General features: G+C 42.2%; 1 protein-coding gene across 6 annotated transcripts in view; it reads left to right on the plus strand.

Moving 5' to 3' along the window:
• LOC141256058 (Fc receptor-like protein 5) overlaps nucleotides 1–18,684 on the plus strand; it is a 124,828-nt gene extending 106,144 nt beyond the window's left edge. For 4 of the 6 annotated variants that reach the window (XM_073671145.1, XM_073671143.1, XM_073671142.1 and 1 more), the window contains 2 exons: nucleotides 17,360–17,400; nucleotides 17,919–18,684. In XM_073671145.1, the coding sequence (XP_073527246.1) occupies nucleotides 17,360–17,400; nucleotides 17,919–17,945 (68 nt within the window). In that variant the 3' untranslated portion in view covers nucleotides 17,946–18,684. Of the gene's footprint in view, nucleotides 1–86; nucleotides 156–17,359; nucleotides 17,401–17,918 lie in introns of those variants that run through there. The other 2 variants (XM_073671146.1, XM_073671147.1) reach the window with 2 other exon arrangements.
• The last annotated feature ends 1,644 nt before the right edge of the window (nucleotides 18,685–20,328 follow it).

Genomic DNA, 20,328 nt, shown 5'->3' on the forward strand with positions numbered 1-20,328 from the left:
TTTTTGGAATGTGGAAGAAAAAAATGAACATTTAACTTTTTTCACAAAAATGTTATCTATAGACCAAATTTTTTTTATTTTCACAGGGGTAACAGGAAAAAATGGACCCCAAAATTTGTTGTGCAATTTCTCCTGGGCAAGAAGATAACCCATATGTGAGGAAAAACCACTGTCTGGATGCACGGCAGGGCTGGGAAGGGAAGGAGCGCCATTTGACTTTTTGATTGTAAAATATGCTTGAATAATTAGCGGACGCCATGTTGCATTTGGAGAGCCCCTGATGTGCATAAACAGTGGAAACCCCCCACAAGTGACGCAATTTTGGAAACTAGACCCCCAAGGCACCTATCTAGATGCATAGTGAGCACTTGGAACCCCCAGGTGCTTCACAAATTGATTCGTAAAAATGAAAAAGTGTTTTGTTTTCCACTTTTTCATTTTTAAGAATCAATTTGTGAAGCACCTGAGAGTTACAAGTGCTCACTATGCATCTAGATTGGTGCCTTGGGGGATCTACTTTCCAAAATGTGGTCACTTGTGGGGCAGCTCCAATGTTTAGGCACACAGGGGCTCTCCAAACGCAACATGGTATCCGCTAAAAATTTGAGCTGATTTTCCATTCAATTTGCTAGCGGACACCATGTCGCATTTGGAGAGCCCCTGATGTGCCTAAACAGTGGAGCTCCCCCACAAGTGACCCCATTTTGGAAACTAGACCCCCCAAGGCACCAATCTAGATGCATAGTGAGCACTTGGAACCCCCAGGTGCTTCACAAATTGATTCGTAAAAATGAAAAAGGGGAAAAAAAAACACTTTTTCATTTTTACGAATCAATTTGTGAAGCACCTGGGGGTTTCATGTGCTCACTATGCATCTAGGTAGGTGCCTTGGGTGGTCTAGTTTCCAAAATGGGGTCACTTGTGGGGGAGCTCCAATGTTTAGACACACAGGGGCTCTCCAAATGCAACATGGTGTCCGCTAACAATTTGAGCCAATTTTCCATTCAATTTGTTAGCGGACACCATGTCGCGTTTGGAGAGCCCCTGATGTGCCTAAACAGTGGAGCTCCCCCACAAGTGACCCCATTTTGGAAACTATACCCCTCAAGGATTTTATTAAGGGGTATAGCGAACATTTTGAATCCAGAGGTACGACACAGAATTTGATAACATTAGTTCATCATATTGAATAAGTTGTCATTACTCTTGAGCGCAAGTGCTCGCTACTTGAGTTTGCATCGGGTACTCAGGTATGCACCATGTAACACAGGTGCTCAAGTGAAATGCTCGAGTCCCCGCCCGCATGTTTCACGGTTATTAGACACCCCGAAAAAACATGCGGGGATCGCTCGTGCATGGCAGGCAATCCCCGCGAGGTTTTTTGGCCGCGAAGCATATGGGGCGGAGACTCGAGCACCCGCGATACTCAGTGCATACCCGAGCACCCGATACTCAGTGCATACCCGAGCATCCGATGCAAACTCAAGTAGCGAGCACTTGCGCTCAACACTAGTCGCCATATCGTCATCTTTTTTTCTTTTTTTTTTTTTTTTTTTTACATTGGAAAAAAAAACAACCCCAACCCTAACATTAGCACAACCCCAACCCCAGCCCTAGCGTTTATTTTTTATGCCATTCCTCATGCGGTATAAGTGATGAGATTACTTTATTCTTCGGGTCGGTGCGATTACAGCGATACCATAATCATATAGGGTTTTTATGATTGACAGCTGTTACACACTAAAAGACACATATTTTGTAAAATCTAGTTTTTGCATCGCCATATTTTGGCAGACAGAGTCATGTGACGGCTTGTTTTTTTGCGGGATGAGTTGACGTTTTTATTGGTGCCATTTTCAGGCATGTGACATTTTTTGATCGCTTTCTATTCCTATTTTTGGGAGGCAGAATAAACAAAAACCAACAATTCAGGAATTGTGTTTTTTTACATTTTTTTATTCTTGTCCGGGTGTGGTAAAATTGATAAGGTAGCTTTATTCTTCGGGTCAGTACGTTTACAGCGGTACCACATTTATATAGTTTTTTATGTTTTGGCGCTTTTACACAGTAAAAGCTATTTTATAGAAAAAAATATTTATTTGCATCGCTTTATTCTGAGAGCTCTAACTTTTTGATTTTTCAGATGATGGAGCTGTCTGGTGGCTTGTTTTTTGCGGGATGAGATGGCGTTTTCAGCGGTACCATTTTTATTTATATTCGTCTTTTTGATCGCGTGTTTTTCCATTTTTTGTTTGGCGGTATGATGATAAAGCATTGTTTTTTGCTTTTTTTTTTTTTTTTTTTACCGTGTTCACTGAAGGAGTTAACTAGTGGAACAGTTTTCTAGGTCACGTCGTTACGGACGCGGCGATACCAAATATGTGTACTTTTATTGTTTGATTGTTATTTTTTCATAATAATATTTATTGATGGGAACATTATATTTTTATTTTTAGTGGATTATTTTTTTAATTTTTTTTTTAATATTTTTACAATTTTTTTTTAAATTTCTTTTTCACTTTCAGACAGTTTTTTTTACTTTTATTACTTTGTTCCACTATGGGACTTTCACTTTTTTTATTCTGATCGCCTGCATGGCACAGGAATGCAGCACCATCCCTGTGCCATGCAGACTGTCAGTGCTGGACAGGGAGAAGATAGTTTGGAGATGCACTGCGCATGTCCAAACAATCTTCCTGCTGTCTGGTGACCCGGTTGTTGTCATGACGACATCAGGTCGTCATGGCAACACCCGGGAAGCCGTGGCAGACAGCGCTGGAGGCCGGAAGAGGAGGTGAGTATACCGATCACCTCCCCTTGCCTCCGCAATGCTGCAATCGACTTCGATCGCAGCATTGCGGGGGTTAATGTGCTGGGAGCAGTGCAGGACCGCTCCCTTCACATAGTATCGGGTGTCAGCTGTGACAATCAGCTGACACCCGGCGGCGATCGCGCCCGCACAGCCTGTGTGCGCGCGCGATCGCCATGACGTACTAATACGGGTCAGGCTCTTAAAGCCCAGGGCACAGACGCATATTAGTACGTCATGGGCTTTAAAGGGGTTAATTGAAATGAACAAACAATTTTTTAATGTTCTAAATTAAACCATACTTACCATCACGCCCATTCCAGCTGAAGCCAATGATCTCCTGCAATAAAAGTAAAATAATAAAGCAACCTCATCCTTGCCTTTCCATGGTTCCCACGACAGCTTCAGCTCTGCTACATTGACATGACAGGCTGGATCGCAGCCGAAAGCTGCCATCCAGCTTGCCACGCCACAGACACTGAGAAGTGCAGGCATGCTTGCGCTCCTCAGTGTCTCGCTGTGATGGCATCCAGATGAGCCGAGGTCATGTCCAATGAATTCAGCTCACCTTATGCACGTCACTGATAGCGTGGGAAAATTCTCCTGCGCTCAGCGCTTGAGCAGGAGAATTCTCCCACGCTGGGATGGCATTGAGATGACAGGCTGGATGGCAGCTGAGCGCTGCCATCCAGCATGCCATCCTTCATAGACACTGCAGAGCGCAGGCAATTCTCCCATGCTGTCAGTGACGTGCATGAGGTGAGCTGGGTTCATTGGACATGAGCTCACCTCATGCACGTCACTGACAGCGTGGGAAAATTCTCCTGTGCTCAGTGCTTCAGCAGGAGAATTCTCCTACGCTGGTATGGCATTGAGATGACAGGCTGGATGGCAGCTGAGCGCTGCCATCCAGCATGCCATCCTTCATGGACACTGCAGAGCGCAGTCTCTGTGATCCAGCCTGTCATCTCAATGCCATCCCAGTGTGGGAGAATTCTCCTGCTCAAGCGCTGAGCACAGGAGAATGGGGTTAGTAATGGGGGTGTCTAATAGAAGCCTCTCCATTACTAACCTGGGCTTGATGTCAGCTGGCATTATAAGCTGACATCAAGCCCAGCCCTATTACCCCACTGCCACCGCTACAGGGCAGTGGGAAGAGCGAGGCTAAGTGCCAGAATTGGCGCATCCTATGGATGCGCCATTTCTGGGGCGGCTGACGGCTAGTGTTTCTAGCCTGGGAGGGGACCAAAATTCATGGCACCCTTCCTGGGCTATTAATATCAGCCCCCAGCTGTCTGCCTAGCCTTTGCTATCTATTAAAATAGGGGGGACCCCACATCATTTTTTGGGGGGTCCCCCATTTTAATAGCTAGTAAAGGCTAGGTATTCAGCTGGGGGCTGATATTAGTAGCCTGGGAAACTCCGTGGGTATTACCCCCTTCCCAGGCTTCAAACATCTGCCCCAGCCGTCTGCTTAACCTCCGCTAGAGACTAAAATTACGGGGAACCCCACGCCAATTTTTTTTTTACTAAATCCTTTATTTTAACACTAAATCTTTAGAAATATAGTTACTTAAAAAATTGGTGATGTGTTCAATACTTATTTCATCCATTGTATATATATCCATAAAAAGGAAAAACAGCAGCACCGCCTAAATAGGTGCAAAACTCTGCGAAGGAAACTGTCAAAGTTTCCTATCAAAAGTATAACAATCCAAAAAAGGAGGCAGCACATCCAAAATACTTAAAAGTAAAGATCATTTATTCACCAACACCAGCTATGCTTCAGCTCTCTCTATGGAGCCTTTCTCAAGCTACTGATGTGTGCTACTACATACACTACATGTGGCATACAGTGGGTATGGAAAGTATTCAGACCCCTTTAAATTTTTCAGTCTTTGCTTCATTGCAGCCAATTGGTAAATTCTAAAAAGTTCATTTTTAATTCATTAATGTACACTCTGCACCCCATCTTGACTGAAAAAAACAGAACTGTAGAAATTTTTGCAAATTTATTAAAAAAGAAAAACTGAAATATCACATGGTCATAAGTATTCAGACCCTTTGCTCAGTGTTGAGTAGAAGCACCCTTTTGAGCTAGTACAGCCAAAAGTCTTTTTGGGAATGATGCAACAAGTTTTTCACACCTGGATTTGGGGATCCTCTGCCATTCTTCCTTGCAGATCCTCTCCAGTTCCGTCAGGTTGGATGGTGAACGTTGGTGGACAGCCATTTTCAGGTCTCTCCAGAGATGCTCAATTGGATTTAGGTCAGGGCTCTGGCTGGGCCAGTCAAGAATGGTCACAAAGATGTTCTGAAGCCACTCATTTGTTATTTTAGCTGTGTGCTTAGGGTCATTGTCTTGTTGGAAGGTGAACCTTCTGCCAATTCTGAGGTCCAGAGCACTCTGGAAGAGGTTTTCATCCAGGATATCTCTGTACTTCGCCACATTCATGTTTCCTTCAATTGCAACCAGTTGTCCTGTCCATGCAGCTGAAAAACACATCTATAGCATGATGCTGCCACCACCATGTTTCACTGTTGGGATTGTATTGGGCAGGTGATGAGCATTGCCTGGTTTTCTCCACACATGCAGCTTAGAATTATCACCAAAAAGTTCTATCTTCGTCTCATCAGACCAGAGAATCTTATTTGTCATAGTCTGGGAGTCCTTCATGTGTTTTTGAGCAAACACTATGTGGGCTTTCATATGTCTTGCACTGAGGAGAGGCTTCCGTCGAGCTACTCTGCCATAAAGGCCCGGCTGGTGGAGGGCTGCAGTGAATGTTGACTTTGTGAAACTTTCTCTCATCTCCCTACTGAATCTCTGGAGCTCAGCCACCGTGATCTTGGGTTCTTCTTTACCTCTCTCACCAAGGCTCTTCTCCCCTGATTGCTCAGTTTGGATGGACGGCCAGGTCTAGGAAGACTTCTGGTGGTCCCAAACTTCTTCCATTTAAGGATTATGGAGGCCACTGTGCTCTTAGGAACCTTGAGTAATGCAGAAATTCTTTTGTAACCTTGGCCAGATCTGTGCCTTGCCACAATTCTGTCTCTGAGCTCCTTAGGCAGTTCCTTTGAGCTCATGATTTCTCATTTGGTCTGACATGCACTGTGAGCTGTGAGGTCTTATATAGACAGGTGTGTGCCTTTCCAAATCAAGTCCTATGAGTTTAATTAAACACATCTAGACTCCAATGAAGGAGTAGAACCATCTCAAGGAGGATCACAAGGAAATGGACAGCATGTGACTTAAATATGAGGGTCTGAATACTTATGACCTTGTGATATTTCAGTTTTTCTTTTTTAATAAATGTGCAAAAATTTCTACATTTCTGTTTTTTTTCAGTCAAGATGGGGTGCAGAGTGTACTTTAATGAGAAAAAAAGGAACTTTTTAGAATTTACCAAATGGCTGCAATGAAACAAAGAGTGAAAAATTTAAAGGGGTCTGAATACTTCCTGAAACCACTGTAGATTTTTTTTTGTTATGGCTCCAGGTATAGGAAAATGTAGTTGAAAAACAAAGTATTCTCATTCACACCACCCTGGTGGCAAATAGGACACACTTTTAGCCTCCACTTGGTGAATTTAATCCTATGAATATGTTTAGCGCATATGCCAGGAGCATGCAGGAAGAAATGCTGTACTGTAATAAGACAATATTAACCAGAGGTAATATCAGGTCAATTACCAAGATAAGAATCATTATCAGAGCAATCTGTCAGAAGCTTCAAGGAACAAGATAAGAGGTTTTTGAAGGCTTCCTATGTACATTAATAAAAACGATTAGGCTGACAGGGACAGACAAACAAATATGCAAATTATTTTTCAGAGAGGAAGAGTACTTGAACTCTTGTGCCATCTACAGTTATATGAAAAAGTTAGGTCACCCCTATTAATCTTAAGCTTAATGTTTTATAAAAATTGGTGTTTTTGCAACAGCTATTTCAGTTTGATATATGTAATAACTGTTGGACACAGTAATGTTTCTGCCTTGAAATGAGGTTTATTGTACTAACAGAAAATGTGCAATCTGCATTCAAACAAAATTTGACAGGTGCATAAGTATGGGCACCCTTATCATTTTCTTGTTTTAAATACTCCTACCTACTTTTTATTGACTTACTAAAGCACTTTTTGGTTTTCTAACTTCATTGAGCTTTGAACTTCATAGCCAGGTGTATGCAATCATGAGAAAAGCTACTTAAAGTGGCCACTTGCAAGTTGTTCTCCTGTTTGAATCTCCTCTGAAGAGTGGCATCATGGGCTCCTCAAAACAACTGTCAAATGATCTGAAAACAAAGATTATTCAACATAGTTGTTCAAGGGAAGGATACAAAAATCTGTCTCAGAGATTTAACCTGTCAGTTTCCACTGTGAGGAACATAGTAAGGAAATGGAAGAACACAGGGACAGTTCTTGTTAAGGCCAGAAGTGGCAGGCCAAGAAAAACATCAGAAAGGCAGAGAAGAAGAATGGTGAGATCAGTCAAGGACAATCCTCAGACCACCTCCAGAGAGCTGCAGCATCAACTTTCTGCAGATGGTGTCACTGTGCATCGGTCAACTATACAACGCTCTTTGCACAAGGAGAAGCTGTATGGGAGAGTGATGCGAAAGAAGACGTTTCTGCAAGCACGCCACAAACAGAGTCGGCTGAGGTATGCAAAAGCACATTTGAGGAAGCCAATTTCTTTTTGGAAGAAGGTCCTGTGGACTGATGAAACCAAGATTGAGTTGTTTGGTCATACAAACAGGCGTTATGCATGGCGGCAAAAAAACACAGCATTCCAAGAAAAACACTTGCTACCCTCAGTAAAATTTGGTGGAGGTTCCATCATGCTTTGGGGCTGTGTGGCCAATGCCGGCACCGGGAATCTTGTTAAAGTTGAGGGACGCATGGATTCCTCTCAGTATCAGCAGATTCTTGACAATAATGTTCAAGAATCAGTGATAAAGTTGAAGTTACGCAGGGGATGGATCTTTCAACAAGACAATGATCCAAAACACTGCTCCAAATCTACTTAGGCATTCATGCAGAGGAACAATTACAATGTTCTGGAATGGCCATCCCAGTCCCCAGACCTGAATATCATTGAACATCTGTGGGATCATTTGAAGAGGGCTGTCCATGCTCGGCGACCATCAAACTTAACTGAACTGGAATTGTTTTGTAAAGAGAAATGGTCAAAAATACCTTCATCCACGATCCAGGAAATCATTAAAAGCTACAGGAAGCGACTAGAGGCTGTTATGTTTGAAAAAGGAGGATCTACTAAATATTAATGTCACTTTTCTGGTGAGGTGCCCATACTTATGCACCTGTCAAATTTTGTTTGAATGCAGATTGCACATTTTCTGTTAGAACAATAAACCTCATTTCAAGGCAGAAACATTACTGTGTCCATCAGTTATTACATATATCAAACTGAAATAGCTGTTGCAAAACCACCAATTTCTATAAAACATTAAGCTTAAGATTAATAGGGGTGCCCAAACTTTTTCATATAACTGTATGATATTTAAATGTCCGACTACGCCACCCGTGGATTGCGGTCAGGATGAACCACCACTGCAGGGCAGACCGCTGAAGCTGGTGTTGTGGGTGCAGCAGAGTGTAATACAACTCCCCACGGGAGGAGTGTAGCCAACGTCACGTTGCACCACAGACTGTCCAGGAGTTGGCAGATGCTTTAGTCCAGGTCTGGGAGGAGATCCCACAGGAGACCATCAGCAACCTCATCAGGAGCATGCCCAGGCGTTGTAGGGAGGTCATACAGGCATGTGGAGGCCACACACAATACTGAGCCTCATTTTGACTTGTTTTAAGGACATTACATCAAAGTTGGATTAGCCTGTAGTGTGTTTTTCCACTTTAATTTTGGGGGTGACTCCAAATCCAGGCCTCCAGTGGTTAATAAATTTGATTTCCATTGATGATTTTGGTGTGATTTTGTTGTCATCACATTCAACCTCGTACAGAACAAAGTATTCAATGAGAATATTTCATTCATTCAGATCTAGGATGTGTTGTTTGAGTGTTCCCTTTATTTTCTTGAGCAGTATATATATATATATATATATATATATATATATATATATATATATATATATATACAGTACAGACCAAAAGTTTGGACACACCTTCTCATTTAAAGATTTTTCTGTATTTTCATGACTTTGAAAATTGTACATTCACACTGAAGGCATCAAAACTATGAATTAACACATGGGGAATTATATACTGAACAAAAAAGTGTGAAACAACTGAAAATATGTCTTATATTCTAGGTTCTTCAAAGTAGCCACCTTTTGCTTTAATGACTGCTCTGCACACTCTTGGCATTCTCTTGATGAGCTTCAAGAGGTAGTCACCGGAAATGGTTTTCACTTCACAGGTGTGCCCTGTTAGGTTCAATAAGTGGGATTTCTTGCCTTATAAATGGGGTTGGGACCATCAGTTCTGTTGTGCAGAAGTCAGGTGGATACACAGCTGATAGTCCTACTGAATAGACTGTTAGAATTTGTATTATGGCAAGAAAAAAGCAGCTAAGTAAAGAAAAACGAGTGGCCATCATTACTTTAAGAAATGAAGGTCAGTCAGTCCGAAAAATTGGGCAAACTTTGAATGTGTCCCCAAGTGCAGTTGCAAAAACCATCAAGCGCTACAAAGAAATTGGCTCACATGAGGACCGCCCCAGGAAAGGAAGACCAAGAGTCACCTCTGCTTCTGAGGATAAGTTTATCCGAGTCACCAGCCTCAGAAATTGCAGGTTAACAGCAGCTCAGATTAGAGACCAGGTCAATGCCACACAGAGTTCAAGCAGTAGACACATCTCTACAACAACTATTAAGAGGAGACTTTGTGCAGCAGGACTTCATGGTAAAATAGCTGCTAGGAAACCACTGCTAAGGACAGGAAACAAGCAGAAGAGACTTGTTTGGGCTAAAGAACACAAGGAATGAACATTAGACCAGTGGAAATCTGTGCTTTGGTCTGATGAGTCCAAATTTGAGATCTTTGGTTCCAACCACCGTGTCTTTGTGCGACGCAGAAAAGGTGAACGGATGGACTCTACATGCCTGGTTCCCACCGTGAAGCATGGATGAGGAGGTGTGATGGTGTAGGGGAGCTTTGCTGGTGACACTGTTGGGGATTTAATCAAAATTGAAGGCATACTGAAGCAGCATGGCTACCACAGCATTTTGCAGCGGCATGCTATTCCATCCGGTTTGTGTTTAGTTGGACCATCATTTATTTTTCAACAGGACAATGACCACAAACACACCTCCAGGCTGTGTAAGGGCTATTTGACCAAGAAGGAAAGTGATGGGGTGGTATACCAAATGACCTGGCCTCCACAGTCACCAGACCTGAACCCAATCGAGATGGTTTGGGGTGAGCTGGACCGCAGACTGAAGGCAAAAGGGCCAACAAGTGCTAAGCATCTCTGGGAACTCCTTCAAGATTGTTGGAGGGCCATTTTCGGTGACTACCTATTGAAGCTCATCAATAGATTGCCAAGAGTGTGCAAAGCAGTCATCAAGGCAAAAGGTGGCTACTTTGAAGAACCTAGAATATAAGACATATTTTCAGTTGTTTCACACTTTTTTGTTAAGTTTATAATTCCACATGTGTTAATTCATAGTTTTGATGCATTCAGTGTGAATGTACAATTTTCAAAGTCATGAAAATACAGAAAAATCTTGAAATGAGAAGGTGTGTCCAAACTTTTGGTCTGTACTGTATATATATAAATATATATATATATATATACACAGTGGGTACAGAAAGTATTCAGACCCCTTTAAATTTTTCACTCTTTGTTTCATTGCAGCCATTTGGTAAATTCTAAAAAGTTCATTTTTTTCTCATTAACCCTTTAAGCCCCGGAGCATTTTCCGTTTTTGCATTTTCGTTTTTGCTCCCCTTGTTCCCAGAGCCATAGCGTTTTTATTTTTTGGTCAACTTGGCCATATGAGGGCTTATTTTTTGCGGGACGAGTTGTACTTTTCAACGCCATTACTAGTTTTACCATATCCTGTACGGGAAAACGGGAAAAAAATTCCAAGTGCGGTAAAATTGCAAAAAAAGTGCAATACCACAGTTGTTTTTTATTTATTTTTTTTACCACGTTCACTGAATGCTAAAACTGACCTGCCCTTCTTATTCTACAGGTCATTACGAGTTCATAGACACCAAACATGTATAGGTTCTTTTATATTTAAGTGGTGAAAAAAAATTCCAAAATTTGGTAAAAAATAAAAATAGAAAAATAGCGCCATTTTCTAAGACCCGTAGCGTCTCCATTTTTCGTGATCTGGGGCTGGTTGATGGCTTATTTTTTGCGCACCGGGCAAACATTTTTATTGATAACATTTGGGGTAGATCCGATGTTTTGATCGCCCGTTATTGCATTTTATTGCAATTTTGCGGCGACCAAAAAACGTAATTCTGGCGTTTAGAATTTTTTCTCGTTACGCCGTTTACCGATCGGATTAATTCTTTTTTTATTTTGATAGATCGGGCGATTCTGAATGCGGCGATACCAAATATGTGTATGTGGGTTTTTTTTTTATATATATATTTTATTTTGAATGGGGCGAAAGGGGGGTGATTTAAACTTTTATATTTTTTTATTTTTTTTTTATATTTTTAAAAACTTTTTTTTTTTACTTTTTGCTTGCTTCTATAGTCTCCATAGGAGACTAGAAGCAGCAACTATCCGATCGCCTCTGCTACATACAGATGATCAGCAGATCCCCTGCATGCAGCAGAAATGGTCCTGTGCTATGAGCGCCGACCACTAGGTGGCGCTCATAGCGACAAGATCATGACAACCACAGGCGTCTGCTGCAGACCCTGGGTTGTCATGCACGCCCATCGGCGACCCGCGATCACGTGACGGGGTCGCCGGTGGGCGGGGCTTATGACGCGCTACCCGGAAGCGCGCGTTAAATGCTGCTGTCGGAGATTGACAGCAGCATTTAACATGTTAACAGCCGCGGGTGGATCGCGATTCCACCCGCGGCTGTTGCGGGCACATGTCAGCTGTAAGAATCAGCTGACATGTGCTCCGTTCAGTGAGGGCTCAGCGCAGCAGCCCTCACTGAACGGGGGGATCGCAAATATGCGTACTAATACGTCCCCGGTAAGTAAGGGGTTAAAGTACACTCTGCACCCCATCTTGACTGAATAAAAACAAAAATGTAGAATTTTTTGCAAATTTATTAAAAAAGAAAATTTGAAATATCACATGGTCATAAGTATTCTGACCCTTTGCTCAGTATTGAGTAGAAGCACCCTTTTGAGCTAGTACAGCCATGAGTCTTCTTGGGAATGATGCAACAAGTTTTTCACACTTGGATTTGGGGATCCTCTGCCATTCTTCCTTGCAGATCCTCTCCAGTTCCGTCAGGTTGGATGGTGGACAGCCATTTTCAGGTCTGTCCAGAGATACTCAATTGGGTTTAGGTCAGGGCTCTGGCTGGGCCAGTCAAGAATGGTCACAGAGTTGTTCTGAAGCTACTCCTTTGCTATTTTAACTGTGTGCTTAGGGTCATTGTCTTGTTGGAAGGTGAACCTTTGGCCAAGTCTAAGATCCAGAGCACTCTGGAAGAGGTTTTCATCCAGGATATCTCTGTACTTGGCAGCATTCATATTTCCTTCAATTGCAACCAGTCGTCCTGTCCCTGCAGCTGAAAAACACCCCCATAGCATGATGCTGCCACCACCATGTTTCACTGTTGGGATTGTATTGGGCAGGTGATGTGCAGTGACTGGTTTTCTCCACACATACTGCTTAGAATTATCACCAAAAAGTTCTATCTTCGTCTCATCAGACTAGAGAATCTTATTTCTCATAGTCTGGGAGTCCTTCATGTGTTTTTGAGCAAACTCTAGCGGGCTTTCATATGTTTTGCACTGAGGAGAAGCTTCTGTCGGGCCACTCTACGATAAAGGCCCGACTGGTGGAGTTGACTTTGCGGAACTTTCTCCCATCTCCCTACTGCATCTCTGGAGCTCAGCCACAGTGATCTTGGGGTTTGTCTTTACCTCTCTCACCAAGACTCTTCTCCCACGACTGCTCAGTTTGGCTGGACGGCCATGTCTAGGAAGACTTCTGGTGGTCCCAAACTTCTTCCATTTAAGGATTATGGAGGCCACTGTGCTCTTAGAAACCTTGCGTAATGCAGAAATTCTCTTGTAACCTTGGCCAGACCTGTGCCTTGCCACAATTCTGTCTCTGAGCTCCTTGGGCAGTTTCTTTGAGCTCATGATTCTCATGTGGTCTGACATGCACTGTGAGCTGTGAGGTCTTATATAGACAGGTGTGTGCCTTTCCAAATCAAGTCCTATGAGTTTAATTAAACACATCTAGACTCCAATGAAGGAGTAGAACCATCTCAAGGAGGATCACAAGGAAATGGACAGCATGTGAATTAAATATGAGATTCTGAGCAAAGAGTCTGAATACTTTTGACCATTTGATATTTCAGTTTTTCTTTTTTAATAAATTTGCAAAAATTTCTACATTTCTGTTTTTTTTTAGTCAAGATGGGGTGCAGAGTGTACTTTAATGAGAAAAAAAATGAACTTTTTAGAATTTACCAAATGGCTGCAATGAACCAAAGAGTGAAAAATTTAAAGGGGTCTGAATACTTTTCGTACCCACTGTATATATATATACAGCACAGACCAAAAGTTTGGACATACCTTTTCATTTAAAGATTTTTCTGTATTTTCATGACTTTGAAAATTGTACATTCACACAGAAGGCATCAGGAGAATGCCAAGAGTGTGCAAAGCAGTCATCAAAGCAAAAGGTGGCTACTTTGAAGAACCTAGAATATAAGACATATTTTCAGTTGTTTCATACTTTTTTTTTAAGTATATAATTCCACATGTGTTAATTTATAGTTTTGATGCCTTCAGTGTGAATGTACAATTTTCATAGTTATGAAAATACAGAAAAATCTATAAATGAGACGGTGTGTCCAAACTTTTGGTCTGTACTGTATATATATATATATATATATATATATATATATATTTTTTTTTTTTTTATTTTTTTTTTCCACAGAGGAAAATGTAGAATACTATTATAATGTATAATATATATATATTATTATCAGTTGTTATAGAGTTGCAAACTAAACATAATACTGCCAGAAGGTGCAGACACTTATGCAATCATCATATTATATAGCACTGTGTACTTACAATTTCTCATTTTGCCCTTCTACCCAGCTAATTCTTCTCTCTTCCAATAGGTGCATGACATCACTTGATTAAAAACTGACTAGCTGAATCCTTCTAAGCTCTATGCAGAAACAGGAGGTCAGTAGTGATGAGCGAGCACTAAAATGCTCGGGTACTCGTTGCTCGGGTCGAGCAAATTGGAATACTCGGGTGATCAACCCGAGCAACGAGCCCAATGTAAGTCTATGGGAAACTCGAGCATTTTTCAGGCGGCTCCCCCCGGCGGTCTGCAGTGGGCCTAAAAATTGCCCAAATCGATGAGAACAGTGTTAAAATGACATGGAAACAGCATGGGGAAGACCCCTGGAAGCATTTCTGACTCCAAGGTCACTGCTGTCAACAACGTTGTCAGAGTATTACGCCACTTTTCTGGGCTCACAATAAAACATACAAAAACAAAACCAAAATGGATTTTCTTGGGAAATATATTAAGGAACATCCTTTCCAGGGTAATGACTTGTATATAAGGCAAAATAAATAACCAAAACCATCTTCAGCACAGCCTGTTGCCGCTTGGCCGAGGCAGTGCTGCAGTGCTTCCATCTTGTGACTGATGAGGTCATTTCGGAGATGGAGGCTGAAGAGGAGGAGGATGCTGAGGAGGATGAGGTACAGGAGCTGTAGACTGTGGGGGCAACCCTGATTGACCTAGGGTCCGCAATCCTTGGCGTTGGGAGGACGTGTTCCATCCCAAGGTCTGACTGGGTCCCGGCTTCCACTATGTGAACCCAGTGTGCCGTCAGTAAGATGTACCGTCCTCACACACAAGCACCTGTCCACTTTCCCGGTAACTGCGTTGTTGAGGGCACGGCTAATGTTTTGGGACATGTGCTTGTGTAATGCGGGGACGGCACACCGGGAGAAATAATGGCGGCTGGGGACCGAATACCGAGGGACGGCCTCTGCCATCAGGTTGCGGAATACTTCCGTCTCCACGAGCCTAAAAGGCAACATTTCGAGCGCAAGTAGTCATGAAATTTGAGAATTTAGTAGTATGGCCTGTGGGGCTTTGGCTGCATATTTGCGCTTGCGTTCCAAGGACTGGGGTATGGCCAACTGAACGCTGCGCTGGGACAAGGACATGGACGTGCTTCCTGATACTGCTACTTGAGAGTGCGCAACGACTGGTGCAGGGCAGGAGGAATCTTCACATGCACCATGGACAGGGGATTGGCTTCCATGCACAACAGCGGAAGAAGCAATGGTGCCACCTGCAAACACTGTTCCTGAACCCTGGGGTTTGGCCCACAAAGTCGGGTGCTTTGCTGCCATGTGCCTGATCATGCTGGTGGTGGTCAGGCTGGTCGTTTTGCCACCCCTTCTTATGCTGGCCTGGCAGGTGGTGCAAATGGCCTTTTTGGGATTATCGGCAGAGTCTTTAAAAAACAACCAGACTCGGGAAGGCCTAACAGTTGTACTGGCAACTTCCTTCATGTTGGTGTTACAGGGAACGGTTGCCTGCCTTCTGTCTGCGGCCATCACATTGCTTCTTCCTGCCTGTTGGGGTGTTCTGCTTCCCTCCCCCAGTGTGCTGCCGTCCTCTCTCTGCATGTCCTCCTGCCAGGTTGGGTCAGTTATTATATCATCCACCACCTCGTCTTCCACTTCCGCACCCTGGTCCTCCTCCTGACTTTCTGGAAATTGTGTCTCATCATCGTCCACCTCTTGTGACACTTTCCCACCGTTGCCTTCGTGTGACCGTGGCTGCTCAAATAGTTGGGCATTGCTACACGCGATCTCCTCTTGCCCCGCTTCAAGTGGACCGGGCGAGAGGACCGAATCTATAAATGGAAAAGTGAACAGCTCTTCAGAGTGTCCAAGTGTGGGATCAGTTGTCTCTGGGTACTCGGCATGGTGGGAGGAAGGTCAGGCAAGAAGATGTGGGTGTTTGATGTGGCACAATTTCAGCTTGCCCACGGCCTTGTCCTCGGCCTCTGCATGCACCATTACCATCACGTCCAGTTCACCGTCCCTTGCCACGTGCCTTGCCCATTTTAAATGGAGGACAGTATCTTCCACGCTCACTACAAATGACTGAGTTTGGAGCGAACTTATAAGTGATCCATGTGACGGAGAAAACAGAGTTTTAAATACCTGGCCTGTAGGTAAGTAGTTTGAACAGCAAACTGCTGTGAATTGCTTCACTGACACACTGAAATAAATGGCAGTATTTTCTGACAACATATATGTGATCCGTGTGATGGAGAAAACACACTTTTAAATAGATGGATTTCTTGCGCTGTAATATGGAAAGGACCTGGCTGTATTCTGCAGTGCCAGCAAGCAAATGGCGTAGAAAAAAGGTGTTCTCTGGATTGCTTTTTAAGCAAATAATGAGGATTAAGATCCAAAGAAAAGTATTCCTGGCCCCTGAGACCTGGGCCTTTGTATAGAAATATCTAACAGCAGCAGAAGGCAGAACTGGAATGGAGCCTCTTGTGCTATATGCACTGCAGTCTGCTATATACCCTGCCTGCCTGCCTACATACAATGCCTGCCTGATATCTCTGCAGATGGATTAGTTAGTCCTCAAAAGGACTGTTTGTTTAGATGGATATGTGTAATGTACGTTTTTTCTCCCTACACTACCCAATACACAAACAAATCTCTCCCTGATGCAGCAGCACCTCTCCCTACACTGTCTAATTCCGGAGTGACTGTGACGAACATGGCGGCGCCAGGTCTGATATAGACCTGATGACGCTGTGCGGCCAGCCAATCACTGTAATGACACAACCAACATGGTTACGGCATTACAGTGAGTGGCAGGCAATCCATGCATGTTGATTGGCGCTGTAAAGAGTGCCAAACATGCAGAGAGGGGACCCGAGCTCCCGCCAAGCAACCCCGGAAATACTCGGCGAGCACCGAGCATCTCGAGTAGTGAGATGCTTGGGCGAGCACCGAGTCCCTGGCAGGGAGAGGGGTGGAGCAGCTATGTCAGGAATTGAAGACGGGAACGATAAATGAAGGGACAAGGGACTTCCTGTTTGTGCATAGAGCAAAGAAAAGAGAAGAATTAGCTGGGTAGAAAGGCAAAATGAGCACTTGTAAATACACAGTGCTATATAATATGATGCTTGCAATATATTAAGAGGATAAAAACTTTGATGAAAGGGCTTCTTTAAGTGGGAAGCGCTTGATAAAAATGTCATAGTGGAAACCCACTAATGCATGAAGAAGATGGTTGAGGCCTCTGGTTAATTGCCCCTTCTGGTCATGTGTATTAAGGAGACAGACCAGAACACATTCAGGATAATGCTTATGGTTTCCTTTTCTATTACAGATAAAAAGAAAGACAAAGAAGAGTCAAAACCTATTCGTAATGTAAGCTAATTCCCTTCTAAAAACATGATACTTAAATAATAACATAAGTGGCAAACTCAATTTTAGTGAGCTACATTTAAACAATATTTCCCCTTGCTACTGACCAGGTAGAACTAAAAACACCCTCATAGAATTGCTCTTTTAAATATATGTTTGCTAGAGATGAGCAAAATGGTTCAGGGCAAATGGTACTCTCCTTGAATCATACAAAAAAATTCAAAGTATTCCCATTCTGAAATTTTCTGATTTTATTTGTCTGATTTATTTATTTTATTTTAGGGAAAGAGATAAAAAAATGTAAAAAATAATTCCTTGCAGCTGACCTGTCCCACCATTGAAACGTGTCCAGTCGTCCCCACTGGTCCTTCTGACCTCTGCTTTATTTCTCCATAGCATGCAACATCATTTTCCTCCATCTTTGTGGGAGAATAGGCTTCTATTTTATGTATTTAGTTGTCATTTTTAACTTTATTCTGACTATATTTACTGTATTATACTATTTATTATTTTCTCTTTAGGGTGGATGCAAAGTCACCTCACTCTAAGAAAATGGTTTGAGGTTTGAAAGATAAATGATGAGAAAAAGCTTCCTATAATATCACACAGCGTGGTTTGCAATCCAGCTTACCGATATGTGTGTTAAGACACAACTGCTGTAGTTGTGGTTCACTGACCGTAAGCAAGCCATAACTTGGACTTGATACGTACAGGATCTCTACCTCCAATGAGAAACCAAGAACAGAAGTCACTACTGTACATTTATATTTGTATATATATTTTTATAAATTTTATATGTTTTGTATTACCACAGATTTCACAATATAAACTATATATCATCTTAAATACATTTATTACCCCTGATGGGGGTTAGAGAACTAATTTTATAAATCCATATCAGACTGACCTGTTTTCAATACTTTTTTTAAAGTTTCCTTATATTCAAATTTAGAATTTTACGAGACCAGCTCTAAATGAACTCATGAAATGCTTATTTTAATAAAAGGATTACACAGTCATATCAAAGTAAGTACACCAGCCTCTTCAAGACAAAAAAAACTATTAAATTATGTTTGCAGTATATATTATTAATATCTGGTGACAGATTTACTTAAATGATAGTTGCTTTGTTTCTGTTTTTCTCTTTATATTTTTCTTCAGTAATAATTTTTCATTGTATGATATACTGAAAATGAAAAAGACATACAAATTATGTTGTATAACTGGAAGTGGAGCCAAAATACCATAATTTAATATTACCCAGCATAGTAGAAAACATAAGTCCTTACTTGTAATATAATTTATTTATAATTGATCAATTTTGTTATCATATAGTATTATTAAATTTCATGTTTATGTTGTGCTTTGTATACTTGCGCTATTATGTTCATTATTATATAAATATCTACACAAAATGCTGTTAGGATGTGAGCATTGGTAAACATCTTTACACTTTAAAGCAGATCTGTTACTAGATTTTACAGCACAAAATGCATACATTGTTTAATAGATTGCTTGGACATCCAAAATCCATGTTGGAATGGATGCCTAATTAATATGAGCATTTTATTTCAGCTATAGAATTAGAGACCTCATGAGTCCAAGTGTATTTCTTTTTTGCTCACCCAGTCTGATTGACAGATGCAGCTTGTACTGAGCAGTGTGAGATTTCAGCAGCAGCAAGGGGGGGGGGATACTGAAGAGCTGTTAACCAGGCTGGGTGGGAAACGATTGCAACCCATAAGATCTCTCACTCTTTAGTTGAACTGATAAAATGCTCATATTAATAGCAGAGTTATTCAGTGATTCTAACCTGGATTGGCCCAGACATCTTCACCATCAGAAGCATTCCGGGGATCAGGGATAGCTAGAGCACCCCTAGCGTTAGGGACAGGGAAGGAGCACCTGGCCCCTGAGATCTGACAACAAAATTGTGACAAGATGTATGTGAACAGAGTGAACACTCATTTCCAACAGATGATATCAATCTGAAACGCAAGAGGAAACACAACAAGATAACAAAAAGCATGATCTTGACGGCCGCATCCAAGTTTCTTATTTGATGCTCTCCTCCTTTTTTAAGAGTTTTTTAGGAAACGTACTTCCACAAACATGGTTGCCGATTAGAAAAATTAGATAGGAACAGTACTATCACAGATACGGGTGCATAAGAGTAGAAAAATTTGTTTTGACGCACCTGACTCCCACAGACACGGTTACAGATTAGAAAAACTTCAAGGTACCCACAGTATTATCACAGATGGGTGCAGAGTACACATAGAGAGTCTATTTTGGAAAACTGCGCCCATACAAAACCTAATACTGTTCCTCATTACAGCTGCATTCTGTTCCTATGCTAAGCAGAGCAGAAATAAAAAAATAATAATCTTGAACCAGGAGGAAAAGGTCCAAGTGGAGGAGGAGGTGAAATAGGTGGACGCGCCAGTGCAAGTGGAAGAGGCAAGAGAGGTGTAATTGTAACACAGGTACTTTAGATGCAGTGACACAGAAACACAGAGTAGCCAATAAAGGGTTAATAAACAGGGGAAGTTTATGATAACAGGGTCAATCTCCATGCAGGGAGTAACAGGGCAAAATATGGGGAAAAACAAGGGAAGTAGCAGGTAAAAGTCTATAACTGACAGTTCACAGTTTAACTAGATGTAGCAGAGTCAAACCGGTTGTAATCGACAGTTTTTACACTTAGCTGACTCTTATCCTCCACAAGGCAGTTGCCAGCTGATGCCGGTGTTGCTTTCTCCAGGCTTCCCCACCCAAACAATGCTCCATCTTCTGGCGGCAGCGGGCGGTCTCCGGTTTTACCCGCTGAGATCCCTAGTCCATAACACGGCACCTCACATGCTCGGCTCCACAGAACCTGCGTCTCTTCTCCCTCTAGTCGGCTTGATTCCTCCGGTCCACTGCACTCGG

The sequence above is a fragment of the Phyllobates terribilis genome, unplaced genomic scaffold (assembly GCF_046119375.1).
Source record: "Phyllobates terribilis strain yellow unplaced genomic scaffold, ASM4611937v1 Scaffold_1__5_contigs__length_1240528914, whole genome shotgun sequence".
In the NCBI taxonomy this organism is placed as follows: Eukaryota; Metazoa; Chordata; class Amphibia; order Anura; family Dendrobatidae; genus Phyllobates; species Phyllobates terribilis.